Source organism: Physeter macrocephalus, chromosome 5, assembly GCF_002837175.3.
Source record: "Physeter macrocephalus isolate SW-GA chromosome 5, ASM283717v5, whole genome shotgun sequence".
NCBI classification, from domain to species: domain Eukaryota; kingdom Metazoa; phylum Chordata; class Mammalia; order Artiodactyla; family Physeteridae; genus Physeter; species Physeter macrocephalus.
In genome coordinates, this window is record NC_041218.1 from 92,951,599 (window position 1) to 92,971,341 (window position 19,743).

General features: G+C 38.3%; 1 protein-coding gene across 8 annotated transcripts in view; it reads right to left on the reverse strand.

Moving 5' to 3' along the window:
- COG5 (component of oligomeric golgi complex 5) overlaps nt 1–19,743 on the reverse strand; it is a 288,472-nt gene that overhangs the window by 53,760 nt on the left and 214,969 nt on the right. For all 8 annotated transcript variants that reach the window (XM_007105321.4, XM_007105322.4, XM_028490186.2 and 5 more), the window contains 2 exons: nt 13,205–13,366; nt 11,073–11,172 (listed from right to left, as the gene is read on the reverse strand). In XM_007105321.4, the coding sequence (XP_007105383.3) occupies nt 11,073–11,172; nt 13,205–13,366 (262 nt within the window). The remainder of the gene's footprint in view (nt 1–11,072; nt 11,173–13,204; nt 13,367–19,743) is intronic.

The window sequence follows — 19,743 nt, forward strand, 5'->3', positions numbered from 1 at the left end:
CGCGGAGCGGCTGGGCCCGTGAGCCATGGCTGCTGAGCCTGTGCGTCCGGAGCCTGTGCTCCGCAACGGGAGAGGCCACAACAGTGAGAAGCCCGCGTACCACAAAAAAAAAAAAAAAAAAAAGATTCGAGAATACAATATATGATAAGGGAACAAAATATATGTCATCAAATAAGGCCATAAAGAAAAAGGCTCATAATTTTTAAAAGTAAATTAACATTAATTAAAATCATTAAGTAAATTATCATAGTAATGAATTTCTATCTTCTTTGGGCTATGAAGCTGATAGTCATATGCCATAAAAATTTCATACACACTTAGGAGTAAATATTTGCAAATCATGTGTCCATACAACTCAACAGCCAAAAACCAGTCTGACTGAAAGATGGGCAGAGGATCTGAAAAGACATTTTTCAAAGAAGATACCCAGGGCTTCCCTGGTGGCGCGGTGGTTGAGAGTCCGCCTGCCGATGCAGGGGACACGGGTTCGTGCCCCGGTCTGGGAGGATCCCACATGCCGCGGAGCGGCTGGGCCCGTGAGCCATGGCCGCTGAGCCTGCGCGTCCGGAGCCTGTGCTCCGCAGCGGGAGAGGCCACAACGGTGAGAGGCCCGCGTACCGCCAAAAAAAAAAAAAAAAAAAAAAGAGACGATACCCAGATGGCAAACAGGTACATAAAAAAGCGCTCAACATCACTAATCATCAGGGAAATGCAAATCAAAACCATAAAGAGGTATCACTTCACACCTGTTAAAATGGCTGGTAAGAAAAAGATAAGAAATAACAAGCTCTGGTGAGGATGTGGAGAAAAGGGAACCCTGTGCACTAATGGTGAGAACGTAAACTGGTACAGCCACTGTGGAAAACAGTATGGAGGTTCCTCGAGAAATTAAAAACAGAACTACCATATGATTCGGCAATCTGAAGAAAATGCAATCACTATCTGGAAAAGATATATGCACCCCTATGTCCACTGAAGCATTATTTACACTAGCCAAGATGTGGAAACAACCTAAGGGTCCATGGCAAATGAATGGATAAAAAAAATGTAGTGTATATATATAACGGAATATTATTCAGCCACAAAAAAGAAGGAAATCCTGCCATTTGTGACAACATGGATGGACCTCGAGGGCATTATGCTAAGTAAAATAAGACAGAGGAAAACAAAAGCCCTTTGATTTCACTTATATGTAGAATCTAAAAAACAAAACAAACCAAACTCATAGATACAAGAGAACAGATTGGTGGCTGCTAGAGGGGAGGGGTAAGGGGTGGGGGAAATGGGTGAAGATGGTGAAAAGGTACAAACTTCCAGTTATAAGATAGTAAGTCCAGGTATGTAATGTACAACAGGGGGACTACAGCTAACAATACCGTACTGTATATTTGAAAGTTGTTAAAAGAGAAAATCTTAAAAGTTCTCATCACAAGAAAAAAAAAGTTAGGTTGTGCACCTGAAACTAATATAATGTTATGTGTCAATTATATCCCAATACATATATACAAACAAATATTTTAAAAATTTAATACACACTATTAGGATTCAAGGAGGGAGAGAAGGCCACTGAGAATTAAAAAGAAAAGCTCATTAAAGAGGAAAAGAAAAGAAAGAAAAGCTCTCTTTTTCTGTTGCCAACTTCCCAACTTGGCTTTGTGATAGATGGCATAATTGGCCCCAATCCTTCATCTCTTTCTGCAGCCATATCCTTTGCTATTTAATATCGCACTGTGGCTGGGTTGCTTTGGTGAGCCAGACTTACGGGGCTATTTTCTCTCTTGTGCCTCTGCCTTCACCGTGAGATCAAGCTCAGAATAGCCTGCTGCAGGATTAGAGACATGAAGAACAGAGTATTAACTATGGTTAAAGCCAGCCTAGATCAGCAGCTCGCCTGGTGTGGAGTAAACCCAGCCAAAGTCAGCAGTCACCTAGCTGCCCCTCACAGGCCCCAAGATGTATAAGCAATAAATGCTTATTGCATGCAACTCAGATTTTGTAGCTATTATACAACAATTTTGTGGCAACAGTTAAACAGATTTTAACTGACAACTGCATTTTTAACTTTCTGCTGAAAATATTTCCTAATTACAACACCATTATTTGACATTTCTCTCTGTGTTCACTATGGCCTACTGAATCTTAGACAGCATGACTACTTACTACTGACCTGACACCGCCCCCAGAAAATCAAGCTCTTATGAGTCTGGGAAGCAAGTCAGAGAGCTGACTTAATGAAAAGAAGGAGTGATCCTAAAATACACCAACATAAGAAGAGAGGTAAGAAAGAGTGGAAAGCTGTCTAAAGAATCAAGAGGGTAGGTAACCAAGGGATCAGTGTATTTGTATTACAGCTAAAGTGCGTTTGGTTCAAGAAAATCTACCAATACGTTTCCTCTGCTTGAGCATCACATAAAAACTCTTCCAAGTGATTTCGTATTTTTAAAAAAATCTTCTACTTGAATGTTAATAACACAGGCTATTACCATATGATATTACATGGAGCAGTATCCAGGTAGATGACATTTTAATCTGCATTAAACAATCCTTTTAAAACTAAAAAAGTTAAACTCCTATGTTTCTATATCATCATTTAAATATCACACATGCAGGTTTTCTTCCATTATAAGAATGTCAAGTCTCTAAACTACTTGTTAATTCTACAAAGAATAAAGTGTATATTTACAAAGCTTTTAAAAAACCCTACTGTCGTCGAGAGCTACTGACCTCATCAAACACAGCTACTGACCTGCACTGAAGCTGAAACCTCCCCTTAAATGTCATCCTTATTATTGTTTCAAATGGTCTGCAACCTAATTAAATGCCAATCTACTTTTTCACAATTTATAACATTTGACATTTATACTGGGATTCTATATGTCATGCCCAGAAACCATCAGATAATAGTTATTATTAGAAAATGCCCTAGGGCTTCCTTGGTGGTGCAGTGATTGAGAGTCCGCCTGCCGATGCAGGGGACATGGGTTCGTGCCCCGGTCTGGGAGGATCCCACATGCCGTGGAGCGGCTGGGCCTGTGAGCCATGGCCGCTGAGCCTGCGCGTCCGGAGCCTGTGCTCCGCAACCGGAGAGGCCACAAAAGAGGGAGGCCCGCATACAGCAAAAAAAAAAAAAAAAAAAAAAAAAAAAAGAAAATGCCCTAACATTTTACCTCTTAAAAGGAATACTTACTAGTATTATTTGCCTATAATTTTGTTATCACAATAGTTTGTAAGCCTATATATTATCAAGGTATCACAATAATTCCCTTATATAATAATACTTTAATTTTCTTTTAACATATAGAGAACAAGGAAAACACTGATTCAAACTTGTGATAGCAAGGTCTAGTAACATTTTCTACTAAAGTTCACATTTCAGAACTATACAAATTACCAATATATCACCACTATATAATCAATTTGTTCAATCATAAAATATTATGATATATGCATCTATAGGTGTGTGTGTGTGTGTATTTGGAACATAAAATTCTACTTAGTAAATTAATTATAACTTCACAGTTGCTGTCAAAACAAATGAGTAAGAATTCTTAAATGAAGACAGTCTTAAAAAACACTGATCTCATTTTCACAAAAGAGCACCTTGGAAACATACTAAATTAAATACATGTTAAAGGAAGTAAACCCTAAGACTTATAACTCACATGTACGAATTCAAGGCTAAATCCCTGTTATTTCTAAATTAAATCATTAAACTATCTAAATATCTGCTACCATCTGAATGTTCGTACCCTCCGCCCACCAGTTCACATGTTGACACCTAATGCCACAGGTGGTGGGAGTCTTTGGCAGCTGATTAGGTTATGAGGGCAGAGCACTCATGAATGGGATTAGTGCCCTTATAAGAGAGGCTTGAGAAGGCCCCCTTTCCCCTTCTACACTGTGAGCTTACAGAATAAAGATAGCCGTCTATGAACCAAGAAAGGGGCTCTCACCAAATACCAAATCTGCTGATGCCTTGATCTTGGACTTGCCAGCCTCCAGAACTGTGAGAAATAAACTGCTGTTGTTTCTAAGTCACCCAGTTTAGGGCATTTTGTTACAGTAGCCCAAACGGACTAAGACACTATCCATTAAGAATAAAGAAGTAAACTATGATACATAAATATACTATGCACATATTAAAATAGCAGATATAGATCTCTATGTTATATTGTAAAGTGGGTAAGTAAATCACAAAACAATACTACTTAAGTAAAAAAGAAAGATGTATTTGTGCTGTGGTACAAGAGAGTTTTAAAGCTTGGTTTAGACTCAAATCAGAGTTTGAATGCCAGTTTCAAGACTTGCCTGCTGGCATTGCACTTTTAGCAGTCTATATCGGCCAGGCTACTAAGCTTCCTCAGCCTCAATTTCCACATTCTGTAGTGGCGGATATTGATACTTCCATTTCAAGGGTTCTTGTGAGATAAATGAGATAATACATTTTAATGCCTTGGCACAATCCAAGCCACTACAGATGCTTAATAATGGTAGTTATTTTTATGGCCCTATCCTAACCTTAAAAAATGAATTCTCTGGTACCATTTAAGAGTCAGAAAGAAGGATGTAAAGGATATGTCCCTATAGAGCTTTAGGTTTTTATGACACATAACTCTGGTGATTAATAACAAAGAAGACTTAGAAAAACAAATACATGTGTAATGATAAAATAATTTCAGATTATTATAAGCAATATACATGCTATGTATATAACTCATATATGTTATATTCTACTATATCCTAAGACATTCAAATAATAAGGTTGAAAAGAAAAACATATAGCTTTTTTAGGCATATGAAAGAATATATCCGAAAACACATAGTGAGTTTAGATGGCCATAAAGATGGTCCACACAAAGGATCAACTTGAGAAATCCTTTTACCATCCTTTCTCCTGATGTGAACTAAAGCTATAGTTAAGCATGCTAAAATGTTCCAATAGCCAAGAAACTTCCACAACTAACCTTTAGAAAATAAATTTAGGATTCTGGAAAGCTGCTCATTCTACATTTCAAGTTTTGTATTTTCAAGTTGCCCTTTTAAAAAACACACTGCTGTTAAAATTCTAGCTTTCCTTTATTTCACAGCTTAAATATTCATTAATGATCTGATTTCTGTCACTTTTCAACCTTGTGGACTTGAGACTTAAATATCTCACCTATAAAAAGAATTCTCCCTTTATAGACTTACACCAAATTTCAATTCAACATTTCCACTTATAGATAAAGTAGACATTCTACTTTAAAATGCGTTTCAATCTTTCTCTCACTAAAGATTTAACACTTGGCTATTTTCTTCTAAATGTTTTCAGTGAAATAATTATAAAGGAAGAGGAATATGGTAAGATCAAAGAACAAAACTTGGGCTTCCCTGGTGGCGCAGTGGTTGAGAGTCCTCCTGCCGATGCAGGGGACATGGGTTCATGCCCCGGTCCGGGATGATCCCACATGCCGCAGAGCGGCTGGGCCCGTGAGCCATGGCCGCTGAGCCTGCTCGTCCAGTGCCTGTGCTCCGCAACGGGAGAGGCCACAACAGTGAGAGGCCCGCGTACCGCCAAAAAAAAAAAAAAAAAAGAACAAAACTTGTAAAATTTAAAAACATGGAGGAGTGGCAGAAATAGTGTTATTAATAGCCAAAACACAAGAGATGAACATTAAAACGTTACTTGTCATTACTCAATAATATTTAAAATAATAAACATATGATGCTCTTTGAACTGTTATTTAATACTTAGGCTTTCTTTAAACACTAAAATGAAAGTAGAAAAGTAAAAGTACCTTAAAAAAATTCACTTAAAAAAATTTTAAGAAACTGTGAACGAAGACGGCGGAGTAGAAGGACGTGCTCTCACTCCCTCTTGTGAGAACGCCAGAATCACAATTAGCTGCTGGACAATCATCGACAGAAAGACACTGGAACTCACCAAAAAAGATACCCCACATCCAAAGACAAAGGAGAAGCCACAATGAGATGGTAGGAGGGCTGCAATCACAGTAAAATCAAATCCCATAACTGCTGGGTGGGTGACTCACAGACTGGAGAACACTTATACCACAGAAGTCCACCCACTGGAGTGAAGGTTCTGAGCCCCACGTCAGGCTTCCCAACCTGGGGCTCTGGCAACGGGAGGAGGAATTCCTAGAAAATCAGACTTTGAAGGCTAGTGGGATTTGACTGCAGGACTACAACAGGACTGGGAGAAACACAGACTCCACTCCTGGAGGGCACACACAAAGTAGTGTGTGCATCAGGACCCTGGGGAAGGAGCAATGACCCCAGGGGAGACTGAACCAGACCTACCTGCTAGTGTTGGAGGGTCTCCTGCAGAGGCGGGGGGTGGCTGTGGCTCACCGTGGGGACAAGGACACTGGCAGCAGAAGTTCTGGGAAGTACTCCTTGGCGAGAGCCCTCCCAGAGTCTGCCATTAGCCTCACAGAAGAGCCTAGGTAGGCTCCACTGTTGGGTTGCCTCGGGCCAAACAACCAACAGGGAGGGAACCCAGCCCCACCCATCAGCAGTCAAGTGGATTAAAGTTTTACTGAGCTCTGTCCACCAGAGTAACACCCAGCTATACCCACCACCAGTCTCTCCCATCAGGAAACCTGCACAAGCCTCTTAGATAGCCTCATCCAACAGAAGGCAGACAGCAGAAGCAAGAAGGACTACAATCCTGAAGCCTGTGGAACAAAAACCACATTCACAGAAAGACAGACAAGATGAAAAGGCAGAGGGCTATGTACCAGAAACAAAGACCTAGAAGAATTAAAGAACAGACAAACACAGATGAACAATACAATAACTGAAATGAAAACTAAACTAGAAGGAATCAATAGCACAATAACTGAAGGAGAAGAACGGATAAGTTACCTGCAAGACAGAATGGTGGAATTCACTGCTGCGGAAGAGAATAAAGAAAAAAGAATGAAAAGAATGGTGGAATTCACTGCTGCGGAAGAGAATAAAGAAAAAAGAATGAAAAGAAATGAAGACAGCCTAAGAGACCTCTGGGACAACATTAAATGCAACAACATTCGCATTACAGGGGTCCCAGAAGGAGAAGAGAGAGAGAGAAAGGACCCGAGAAAATATCTGAAGAGATTATAGTCGAAAACTTCCCTAACATGGGAAAGGAAACAGCCACCCAAGAAGAACAAACAAAACCCAAAGTTAGCAGAAGGAAAGAAATCATAAAGATCAGAGCAGAAATAACTGAAATAAGAAACAAAGAAAACAATAGCAAAGATCAATAAAAATAAAACCTGGTTCTTTGAGAAGATAAACAAAATTCATAAACCGGTAGCCAGACTCATCAAGAAAAAGAGGGAGAGGACTCAAATCAATAAAATTAGAAATGAACAAGGAGAAGTTACAACAGACACTCTCCAGAAAGTGGGCATAGAGGGAACTTTCCTCAATATAATAAAGGCTATATACGACAAACCTACAGCAAACATCATTCTCAAAAGTGAAAAACTGAAACCATTTCTTCAAAGATCAATAACAAGACAAGGATGTCCACTCTCGCCACTATTATTCAACACAAATGTGGAAGTGCTAGCCACAGCAATCCGAGAAGAAAAAGAAATAAAAGGAATACAACTTGGAAAAGAAGTAAAACTGTCCCTGTTTGCAGATGACATACTATTCAAAGATAATCCTAAACCTGTCACCAGAAAACTACTAAAGCTAATCAGTGAATTTGGTAAAGTTGCAGGATACAAAATCACTGCACAGAAATCTCTTGCTTTCCTATACACTAACAACAAAAGATCAAAAAGAGAAATTAAGGAAACAAACCCATTCACCATTGCAAAAAAAAAGAATAAAATACCTAGTAATAAACCTACCTAAGGAGGTAAAAGACCTGTACTTGGAAAACTAAAAGACACTGATGAAAGAAATCAAAGATTACACAACAGATGGACAGACATACCATGTTCTTGCATTGGATGAATCAATATTGTGAAAATGACTATACTACCCAAAGCAATCTACAGATTCAATGCAATCCCTATCAAATTACCAATGGCATCTTTTTACAGAAGTAGAACAAAAAAATCTTAAAATTTGTATGGAGACACCAAAGACCCCGAATAGCCAAAGCAGTCTTGAGGGAAAAAAAACGGAGCTAGAGGAATCAGACTCCCTGACTTCAGACTATACTACAAAGCTACAGTAATCAAGACAATATGGTACTGGCACAAAAACAGAAACATAGATCAATGGAACAAGATAGAAAGCCCAGAGGTAAATCCACTCACCTATGGTCAACTAATCTATGACAAAGGAAGCAAGGATATACAATGGAGAAAAGACAGTCTCTGCAGTAAGTGGTGCTGGGAAAACTGGACAGCTACACGTAAAAGAATGAAATTAGAACACTTCTTAACAGCATACACAAAAATAAACTCAAAATGGATTAGAGACCTAAATGTACGACTGGACACTATAAAGCTCTTAGAGGAAAACATAGGAAGAACACTCTTTGACATAAAGCACAGCAAGATCTTTTTTGATCCACCTCCTAGAGTAATGGAAATAAAAACAAAAATAAACAAATGGGACCTAATGAAACTTAAAAGCTTTTGCACAGCAAAGGAAACCATAAACAAGACGAAAAGACAACCCTCAGAATGGGTGAAAATATGTGCAAATGAATCAACAAACGATTAATCTCCAAAATATATAAACAGCTCATGCCCAGCAATCCCACTACTGGGCATATACCCAGAGAAAACCACAATTCAAAAAGACTCATGAACCCCAATGTTCACTGCAGCACTATTTACAATAGCCAGGTCATGGAAGTAAACTAAATGCCAATCGACAGAAGAATGGATAAAGAAGATGTGGTACATATATACAATGGAATATTATTCAGCCATAAAAAGGAACGAAATTGGGTCATTTGTTGAGATGTGAATGGATCTAGAGACTGTCATACAGAGTGAAATAAGTCAGAAAGAGAAAAACAAATATCGTATATTAACGCATATATGTGCAACCTAGAAAAATGGTACAGATGAACCGGTTTGCAGGGCAGAAATTGAGGCACAGATGTAGAGAACAAACGTATGGACACCAAAGGCGGAAAGTGGCCGGGGGGTGGTGGTGGTGGTGGTGTGATGAATTGGGCGATTGGGACTGACATGTATACACTGATGTGTATAAAATGGATGACTAATAAGAACCTGCTGTATAAAAAAAAAATGTGATCAAATGTATTCTATTGGAAAGAAGCAAAAATAGACCATGTTTAACGTCTAAAAAAAAAAAAATTTTAAGTCAGTGACTTTCTGTTACCCTCTAGCATTGTAGGATGGTAGGCCTGAGTAATTTAGGGTCACAGACTATTTGACCAACAGCATCAATTCAATCCAATGCTTTTGATATATTTTAATTTTGTTAAAGCCTTTTGCCACCACTGCCTTAACTGAAGTCACATGTTACATTTACCACTGCCCCCGCCTGACACAGAAGAGTGATATATTTTCCATACATATGCTGGCTCTTCTTTATAATGTTGTTTTCAGGTGGGACCAACTCATAAGGGTATTTTTTTCCCGACACTTTCAGTAATTACGCTGAACTCTACTGGATATAATACTGAATTTCATTTATAGCAATAAACCATGTTTTTTTTAAAAGTAATAAGTATCATAATAAAGCTTCTATAAAAAAAAGTTTGAGAGAAAAATTAGTCATCTAATTACCTACAAAGAGCTTCCATGGTCTCTGTAGGGCCAGTTTTCAATAAACAAAGTTAAAAAAAAAAAGATGCTTCTAAATTATTTGTCAAGGCTGCAAGAATAACTGAGTAGAAAATAGCACTATATTAATATGCAAACACAATGGAGCCATCCATTGGAAATGAAAGCAGGTAGTCTCATGAAATGACTGTAGGTAGTCTCATGAAATGACTGTTAGCACCAAGGATCATTTTATGCAAATTCCTTAAGTTCAATTTGTTACCAACCTACTCTAAAAATTATTCCAGAACCAACTAGAAGTACTAGGATATAGGTAAAGCCACATTACAATTGACCCTTGAACAACATGGGTTTGAACTGGGAGGGTCCACTTACATGCGGATTTTTTTCAGTAGTAAATACTACAGTACTACATGATCCACAGTTGGTTGAATCCACTGACGCGGAAGGGATGACAAGGAGAAACCACGAATACGGAGAGCTGACTATCAATTATACATGGATTTTTGACTGCAGGGAGGGTAGGTGCCCCAACCCCCAAGTTGTTCAAGGGCCAACTGTACTTCATTTTACAATGTTTCAATTGGAGCAGTCAGGGAAGCCAAACAACAACAACAACAACAAAATACGGTTGGCTACCCCTATAATGACAGTAGAGATACCACATTTTGGCACATTCTCTAAAATTAGTCCATCAATGACAGTTAAAGATGTACTAAAGCCTTACGCCTTGGATTTCAGTTAGCATACATATCTACTAGTTAAATATGTATGCTTAACTTTAAAACATTAATGTAGAGAATTAAGATTATGATTCAGGCATGCAGTTATTATTTTAAATATATGCAAACAGCTGTTTCAAAAAGAGTAATTTTGGAGCTAAACTTCCACAGTCTAGGATTAGAAACTTTAGAAAGTAAATCAACATTTTTCTTTTACAGTTTTAAGCACTTCACTTCCTCCAATCATTTTCTAATGGTTCAAGTCAATTTCACACTAGGTAACAGCACATGAATGATATCTGGAGTGAGTGGTCTCAAGACAGGAAATGTGATCAATTTGAAATAATTATACTTAAAAATATACATAATTTAGCCCATAAAGTGGCACATGCATTTTTTAAAAAGTCTTATAAAACCTGCCTGCATTTTGTAAGTGTAGCAATGGTAGGAGGGCCAATTTTTAAGAGGTAACATTTTTTTCTGGTTTAAATTCATAAGAAAGTTTCAAAAATTCACTATAAAATTTTCCAGTAAATTAATATTCAGTCAATTCAATTCAATATTTATAGTTAGTCAAGTATTGTATAATTAGTAATTTTAAACAAAATCATGGAAGTTTACAGAAGGGATTATCACTTACCAGCTGCTCCGATTTTACGCCATACAACTGGATGGTCTTTGCCACATTTTTTGCCACAGCTAATGTGAGGTCTGCATCAACAGCAGCTACATTTAGTTCACTGGAGAAAACAAAAACAGACTTTAATTATTAGCAACACAGTTCATCAACAAAGTAAAGAGCAACATATAAACCTAATCCCAATAAACAATGTGGTGATTCTTTTTATAGATTTCACTCGTTGCCTCCAAGAACTGATTGATTGCACTGTTTCATTTTCCCTCCTATATTCAGCATTAGGAAAAAGTGCTCTAAGACTGTCTGGTTAATGACCAGTTTCTCATTAATAAAAGCACGTCATGTGTGAGTTCAGGCTGTGATTAAGAGAGTAAACTGTGTGCAGATTTTTCAAGTAGCACTCTTGTTAATACTGATAAGTGCAATTAGAGACACTGCATGTCACAGACATCTGCAAGGAAATGACAGCTCTTGAATGGAAATGGTGACCTTGGAAGGACAAAGCCTAAAAATATAAATTACACGATACATAAAGATACTCAGTTTCTGTAGAAATTATGCCAATTCATGCTATTTTGATAAAATAGCTTTTTAAATATATCAAAAGCATAACAAGGATTTAACTTGAAATTTTAAAAATTTGGATTCTTAAAGTATTTCTTTGTCATGCTTATTTTCAATTTAACATTGGATTAATTGGGACATTTGAGGTAACTGCAAAAAAAAGTATTTACAAAGACCATGGAAAGTTAACTTTTTAAAAGTTAATTTTTAATTAAGAGTTAAAAATTGCATGAAAATGCATATACAAGTAGAAAGCAAGAAAAGTAATTATTGTCTCTCAAGTAGCAGAATAAATCTTGGCACTTACCAGGTTGCCTTTATGAAGAAAGTGAAGGACTTTAAAACATTAGTGCTTACTATGTGTGACAAAAATGCCCTTTCATATACCAGTGAGACATAATTTTACTAAAGTTCACTTTCACATTCTATTAAACAATGGCATAAGTATGCTTCTTCAAGTCCCATATTAAAGTTCACTTTCACATTCTTTTAAACAATGGCATAAGTATGCTTCTTCAAGTCCCTCGTTACAATCGATCACAGCATTGTCAAACTGCACCGGGGAATGGGAGAGATACCTCTTTAACACGTCCATAAACAGGTAAAGAGATCAAGTTCAATCCATGACCAGTTTTGTCACTACCATATGAAACAAATAAGGGAGACATTAGGGTATAAACATCTACAGTCAGGACTTTGGAAAGTCAAGATAACTGTGGAAAGATTTAGGATCAAGAGGCTGGGCAATTTTGACACTGTATTTAGACAGATACGCATATTATACCTGTGGCTTTTTTAGTCATACTCTCACATGCCTCAGAATCACCACCTTCAAATTTGTAATCTAAAAGAATCTAGACTTTTATACCTTGGTTCTATATTGCCTAGCTACTAATTTTACTCCTCAAAATGTTCACCTATCAATGTATAGACCTACTGTTATGACAACCTGTTATTATGACAGGAACTGAGATAGTCTCAACTGCAGATTAACCTGAGGGGTCCATAAAATGTCTAAAAGCAACAACAGTATAATACAATGTCCGCAACCATTCAGGTGGCACCCCTGCTAGGATATCTTCCCTTTTGAGAGTTTTAAAAGCTGTCACATTCACTTAGAAAGCTTAAAATAGCAAACACAAGTAGACTAATCAGGATTATAATCCTTGTACGCCATGAAGTACTTTCTGGATTTAAAATGAAAAAAAGTTGATCTCCATGCTTTAGCTTCTTCAATTTGCAAAATTATTTTTATATTAACTTTCCTATGTAATATTAGAAATTTACTATGGCATAAAGAATTAGGTTGTTTTACTTTGTATCCTTGACAAGATACAGAATAATGATAATTGACTGTTTTTAGACTGTACTTAAATGGTTTTATTAATTGGAATATCAAGTATTGATACTTATACTTACTACATGTACACTCACTCAATGCAAAACTCTTGATTTAATTTCCAGACTAATTATTTGAATAATTTGAGATAAATTAAAGATGTACTGCTATTATACATCACTAACAAATGTGGCAGGCATTTTATGGCATGCCATTATATGAAAATACATACCTTGCTATAGTTTTAATGATACCTTCAAGTTCATCGGCAGAAGGAGGATTCCGACCCCCAGGGGGAAACACCAAGTTGATAGGATCGAAGAGTCGAGATAAGGATTTTGATAGATAAGCAGCCTCATAGGGTTGTAGTGAGTCTTTCAAAGCCTTTCCTGGACTGTGGGAACAAAGTTTATTAAAAATGAACTTAAATTATACAAAACTAAGTGCTAGTGGATCAGGTTGTAAATGCCTTTCTTAAAAATGTATCTCCTATAAAAAATGTAACTCTATATGAAGAAAAGAAAAAATTTTGTTTAAAAATGTATAAATATATTTACTTAATTAAATGCTTATTAAGAACTAAACATTTTAATTTATACATAATTCCTGGGCATAAATGTTAGGTAATATGCACCAGTACCTACTGTAGTAAGTTTGTTGCTTGAAACTAAAAGAGTAACACTGTAAAATCTTTTTATTTCCCCCCCCCCATACGCGGGCCTCTCACTGCTGTGGCCTCTCCCGTTGCGGAGCACAGGCTCCGGACGCGCAGGCTCAGCGGCCATGGCTCACGGGCCCAGCCGCTCCGCGGCATGTGGGATCTTCCCGGACCGGGGCACAAGCCCGTGTCCCCTGCATCAGCAGGCGGACTCTCAACCACTGCGCCACCAGGGAAGCCCTGTAAAATCTTATTAATTCTAATGGGGCCATGCCTTCACTTAGCATGTTTCTATAGAGCACACAAGAGAGGAAAGTCTGTAGAGACCTGCTCCCACCAGCTCAACCCTTTTCACCCACAACAGCTGCCCTCTCATAAGCTCAGTGCCTAAGAGGGAAGTATACAGGTGTAGGTTTTTATCAGCCTTCTGATGCCAAAACTGATAATAACAAGAATGAGGACAAAATTAAAAGGGCGTGTGCAAGTCCCACAATCACCCAAATACTCCCAATTGTAGTTCTAAGTTAATTTGTTTTACAACATTCTTCACAAACTAAAATTTAGCCTACTAAACACTTCTTTCCTCCTCAGTCCTCCTATGTCTTCAGTTATTTCTGTTGATTTTCATTTACTTGTCCAACTACTGGATCTTATATTTTACCTCTGACAATTACTATCAAATACCTATAACCATATAATTAACTCTGTATCTTCTCATATCACCCCTGTTTATGACCCTTCTTCTGGTCTTTCCAGTATCTTAACAAACAAACAAAAACAAATCCCTCTTAATCCTAAATGTTCATCTTGAAAACATCTGACCTGCTCCTTCAGGTATAGGAAACTTGGCTTTCTCCTTTTCACCTCTGCTGGTCAACTGACAAGACCCAGAGGTGAGAACACCCTTGGCTCCTACATCACAATCCCATACTTATCTCTTAACACTTTCTCATTCAATAAGTATTTCACTCAACACACAGTTCCTGAGAATACTATGTGCCAGCCCTCATTGAGTGCTGGGAAGATAGAGATGAAATTTGCTTGACAGTCCAGTGAAGAAATGTGCAGGTAGATGTGAACTATAATAACTTCCCTAACAGATGATGAGAGAAAGACCACAATGGGAACAGGAAAGAACCAGTGCCTATGTGTGTCTGAGGCAATCCTCTACTGAAGGCCATGCCGGCTATTTAAATGTCTTCCCTATTTTTGCTCCGGTCATTTACTGACCTTAAGAAGCCTCTTCTCTCTTCTGCAGAAATTTCAGCACTAAATTATAAGTACTAACATTCTCCTTGTTCTCCAAGGATCCTTCCAGAAGGTCCTGCAGCTCTACTCCAACACCAAAGCTGCCAAGGCCCAGCTGGCTACCTGCCAGCAGCCAATCCTCAAGCAGCTCACACGGGAGCAGCAGCTCTGTGCCCACGTTTGAGAGGCTGGCTGAAGAGGAGAGCAAGGCCAAGCCTGCGGCCGTCGCAGGAGACCAGGCTGCTGACGCAGAGATGAAGGAGAAGCATTAGAGCGCCACGGCAGGGAGCCGGCCGCAGCTGGAGGCAAAGCGCAGCCTCACCCCAGCCCTGCTCCAGCAGCTGCCTGCCTCCCCTGCTCCCTACCTTACTCCACCCTGTTAGTTTTGGAAAACCTGAAGAATCTGGGGGGGGAAAAAAGGATCTTTGGTGATCACAATGTCAAAACAAACAACTTTTCTAAAACCTGTCCTGTACTAGAAGTCTACGTTCATTTTAGCTTTACTATGGAGCTTCCATGTTTGAGTCATCGTTTTGAACTGCTCTACCTCTGACGTCTCCAAGCTCGAAGACAACTTTCCACGCCCCCACTTGCCGCTTTCTCCTTCCTGCCTACAAATTCTCTTAAATGTCTACAATTTGCCAGGTACTTCCTAGATGAGGGAAATGTAGCAATGAAGTCAGTTAAAAAAAAACTCCCTGTCCCCTTAAAGAGATTTCTGAGAACACAATATTGTAAATCAACTACACTGCAATAAAAACGAATTTAAAAAAAAAAAGACTTCTGAGAAACACAAGAAAAAAGAAATAAAATTTTTAAATAACTACGGAATACAATGGAGAATAAAAAATTCTAAGAGAAAAAGGAAGTAAGGAAGCCAGAGACCGTTTTTTTTTTTTTTTTAATCCAATTTTACATAGGGTGAGGCAAGAGAAAGCTTCCTGAGAAGATGTGAGGGAAAGAGGGAGCAAGTTACATAGATTTCCAGGGTAGGCGCTTTCTATAGGGAGAGAACAAGTGCAAAGGCCCTGAGAAGGGACTTAGACCTGGCTGCGTTTGACAAAAAGTTAAAAAAGCAGAGCACTTAAGTGACAGGAGAACAGTACGAGATGAGGTCTAAGAGAAAACAGATGGAACAAATCATGCTGGGCTTTGTATATCAATAAAAGTGCTAAATTTTACTCAAAAGAACTTGCTCTTTGACCTTACAGTGATCAGCACTACAGAACCCTACGCTCATCCTCCACCGTTTCAAGGTGCTCTCATTAACATCCTGATTTTTCTAATATACCTTCCTTTCAAAGCTGTTATGAAGAAAATCTCAGTTAGATGGTCTCTGTATCTGCTGCTAAGCGTTCCACGTATTGCAGAGAAAAAGTAAATTGTTTCTATTAAATGTTTATGCAAACCTCTTAATTTCAAGAGACCTGAAGCTCAAGGTATTAAAATTCTACTTCTGCAGCCCTTCACTCTCCACAGCTGACCATCTGCCTCAACTTTACACTAAGACCAAAACCACTGGCAATGATCTTCATCAACCTGATACTCCCTTATTTTTTCCTTTGTAACGTCACCTACCCTCGGCGATTTTCCTCTTATCCCAAAGAAAAAGTAGCTTTATTCCTTTGTTCATACCAAAACCTCTCAGAAGAATTACCGACCTCCTTCTTTCCCATTCTCTCTTTTTTTAAAACTGCTTTATCAAGATTTAATTTACATTCGATTCAACCATTTAAAGTGTATAATTCAATGGTTTTCAGTATATTCACAGGTATATGCAAACATCACCATGCTCAATCCTAGAACATTTTTATCACCTTCAAAAGAAACCTCATATCCTTTAGCTTTAACCTTTTACCCCCCTCACCCCATCCCCAGCCCTAAGCAACCACTAATACGCTTTATATCTCTATAGATTTCCATATTCTTAACTTGCACCGGGCTCTCAACCACTGCGCCACCAGGGAAGCCCAGCATATGGGTTTTGTATCTGGCTTTTTTGACTTAGCATAATGTTTTCAAGGTTCAGTCATGTAACGTGTCAGTTCTTCATTCCTTCATTCATGTGTGGATATATCACATGTGGTTACCCATCTGTCCGCTGATGGACATTTTGGGTGTTTCTATCTTTTGGTGATTATGAATGCTGCTATAAACATTCATTACAAATTTGTGTGTGAACACATTTTTTAAAATTTTTTAAAATTTGCTTAATATGCTTTGTTTTTATTGTGGTAACATATACATAACACATGGGTGTTGTGCACAATAAGGAAGCACCCACCTATTGATCTCATCTGTCTGAGGCTTCACTTCACCTAACTGGCAGCTGAGGGCAGGATGAGAAATGCTGCCGTTCTGCTCTTCTTAGGAAGAAAGCCCTCCAGTTAGGAGTGGCGGGGGAGGGGGCCCTTTGTTCTCGGCTGTCACGGTCCTGAGTGGAGCCTATGCCTCGCTGAGCTGGGAAGAGGGAGGGAGGAACAACAGTCTTGGTTCCAATATCACAGGCTCTTATGGAATTCTTCCTACCGAATTTTCAAAGACTTTCTTGAGTCGATGATTTTTCATTTGCTGTTTGCTTTTAAAACCATTTCCAGACACTTTAAATTGTTTGGTTTTTAATAGTTTTCACCAGATTCACTGTGGGGTGGGTCAGCAGAGTGGGGATGGCTGTCATCCCAGAAGTCAATCTCCTCCCATTCTGTCTTTCGTCAATTCTACAATAATGCTTTTGTATCTACCATTCCACATCTAGGCCTTGAACAACCTTATTTTGCTATCTCTAGAGGTCACTTCTCAGTCCTAAGCTTCTTCACCTTTTCAACAGCATGTGACACAGTTAACCATTTCTCCTCTGACTGAAATGAACTCATTCTTTGGGGTTCCACAAAACTTTGTTTTCTTCCTATCTCACCATTTTTTTTCCTCTTAGTCTTGCAGGCTGCCACTCCTCTGCACAATCTATAAATTTTGGAGTGCATATCTTGGGCCAAAGTTCCCTTTTCTCTTTATATATATCTTCCCTATGGAATCTCCTCCAGTCCCATGATTTTTAAAGATCTGCATAGTAATGACTCTCAAATATGTATTTCTAGCCCTGATTCACATTCAACTACCTTTTCAACAACTCTGTAACAACTCAATTTGCATCTTTGATTCAACAGTTTCAAAAGAAAAACCTTAACACTACTCGATGGGGAATTCCCTGGCAGTACAGTGGTGAGGACTCCACTCTCTCAACGTGGAGGGCCTGGGTTCGATCCCTGGTCAGGGGACTAAATTCCCACAAGCCGTGTGGCACGGCCAAAAAAAAAAAAAAAAAAAAAAAAACCCACAAACAAACAAGAACGAAACAAAACAAAAAACCACTACTTGATGAAACAATGTCTTCCAATCATTAGGCTTCTCCCAACTTGACCATGCATATCCTTGATTCTTCTTTTCCTCTCAAATGCGATCTACCAGCAAGTTCTACTGGCTTGCCCTCTTAAGCTATATCTCGAATCAATGTGACCAGTTCTCACCATCTCATCCACTCATCCTACTTCAAGCCATTATCATTTCTTGTCTGGATAAACAAAACAGCTTCTCTTTCCCTGTGGTGACGCTCCCCCTTAGTTGTCCACAAAGAAGCCAGCATGCTAATTTTTAAATGTTTATCAGTTCATCTCATTCCTCTGTTTAAAAGCACAGGTTTCCAGTGTTTTGAATAAACTCTAAACCCCGTATCATGGTAAGTGAAGCCCTACATGATCTTACGTTTCCCCTCCTCTCTGACCCAGTTTTTTACCCCCCACTCTCCCTCATTCATTGTGTTCATCTTTCTATTCCTCAACCTCCCCATCTTAATTTTCTCAGACTCTAAATTTGCTCTTCTCTCTGCCTGCAAAAATCTTACTCCGAATCTTCCATAGTTGATTTCTTCACATTATCGCGATCTTGGGTCAAATGTTACCTTTTCATAGAGGTCTTCTCTGACCACCCTATATAAAACACTGTCACATTATACTGTTTTATTTTCTTCATAGCAAGAACAGCTCTCAAAAATTCAGCATGAATACTCAATGATGAAAAATGTTAACCTGGTTATTTGTGCCTTGATTCTATTCAGATTATTCTAAGGTCTCATTCCATTCATTATCTCTTTTCTTCACTTTCTCCACTGGCTGCTTCTATCTATAAAAACTCTCAGCTTTCCCTCTACCATTAAAAACAACAACAATAAACTTTCCTTTGGCTCAGCTACCATGGTCAAATTTATGGTTGTTTCTTGCCTCACTTCTCAAAAGAATATATAAATCATATTGTCATTGTTTCCTTATTATATCCACATTATTTTTTGGTTTCTTAGAAGAATACAGGTCATAAGTCCTCTTCCCCACCTTACTGAAGTCAGTCTCCAAAAGGTGATAATGATGTCCCAAAACACAGTCGTTTTTTTTCATTCTGATTTTTTTCTCTACATTGCATTTACTACCTTTCCTCTATCCCCACGAGTAACATATGCTCATTTTAGGTAAAAGCAGAAAATACAGAATAAAAACTCTACCTCTTGGACATAAAACACTATTACCTTGTGCTATGTATATTTCCAGAGCTTTTCAGTGCCAACATATGAATTTAAAAATAAAACTAAGCCAGAAATACAATGATACTATATATGTTATTTTGTATACTTAAAAAAACCTTAATACATTATAAGATCTTTGAAGATCAAAAGATAACTTTTCAGTCTTCTTGTCCCCTCTTTCCATTAGTCCTCACCTAATCTCCATGTTTAGCATGAAAGAGTAACTGAAGAGAACAACAGCGTCTCCTTCTATCATACCAGCCTACACTTACGCCACTTGTTTTCCCAGTCAAAA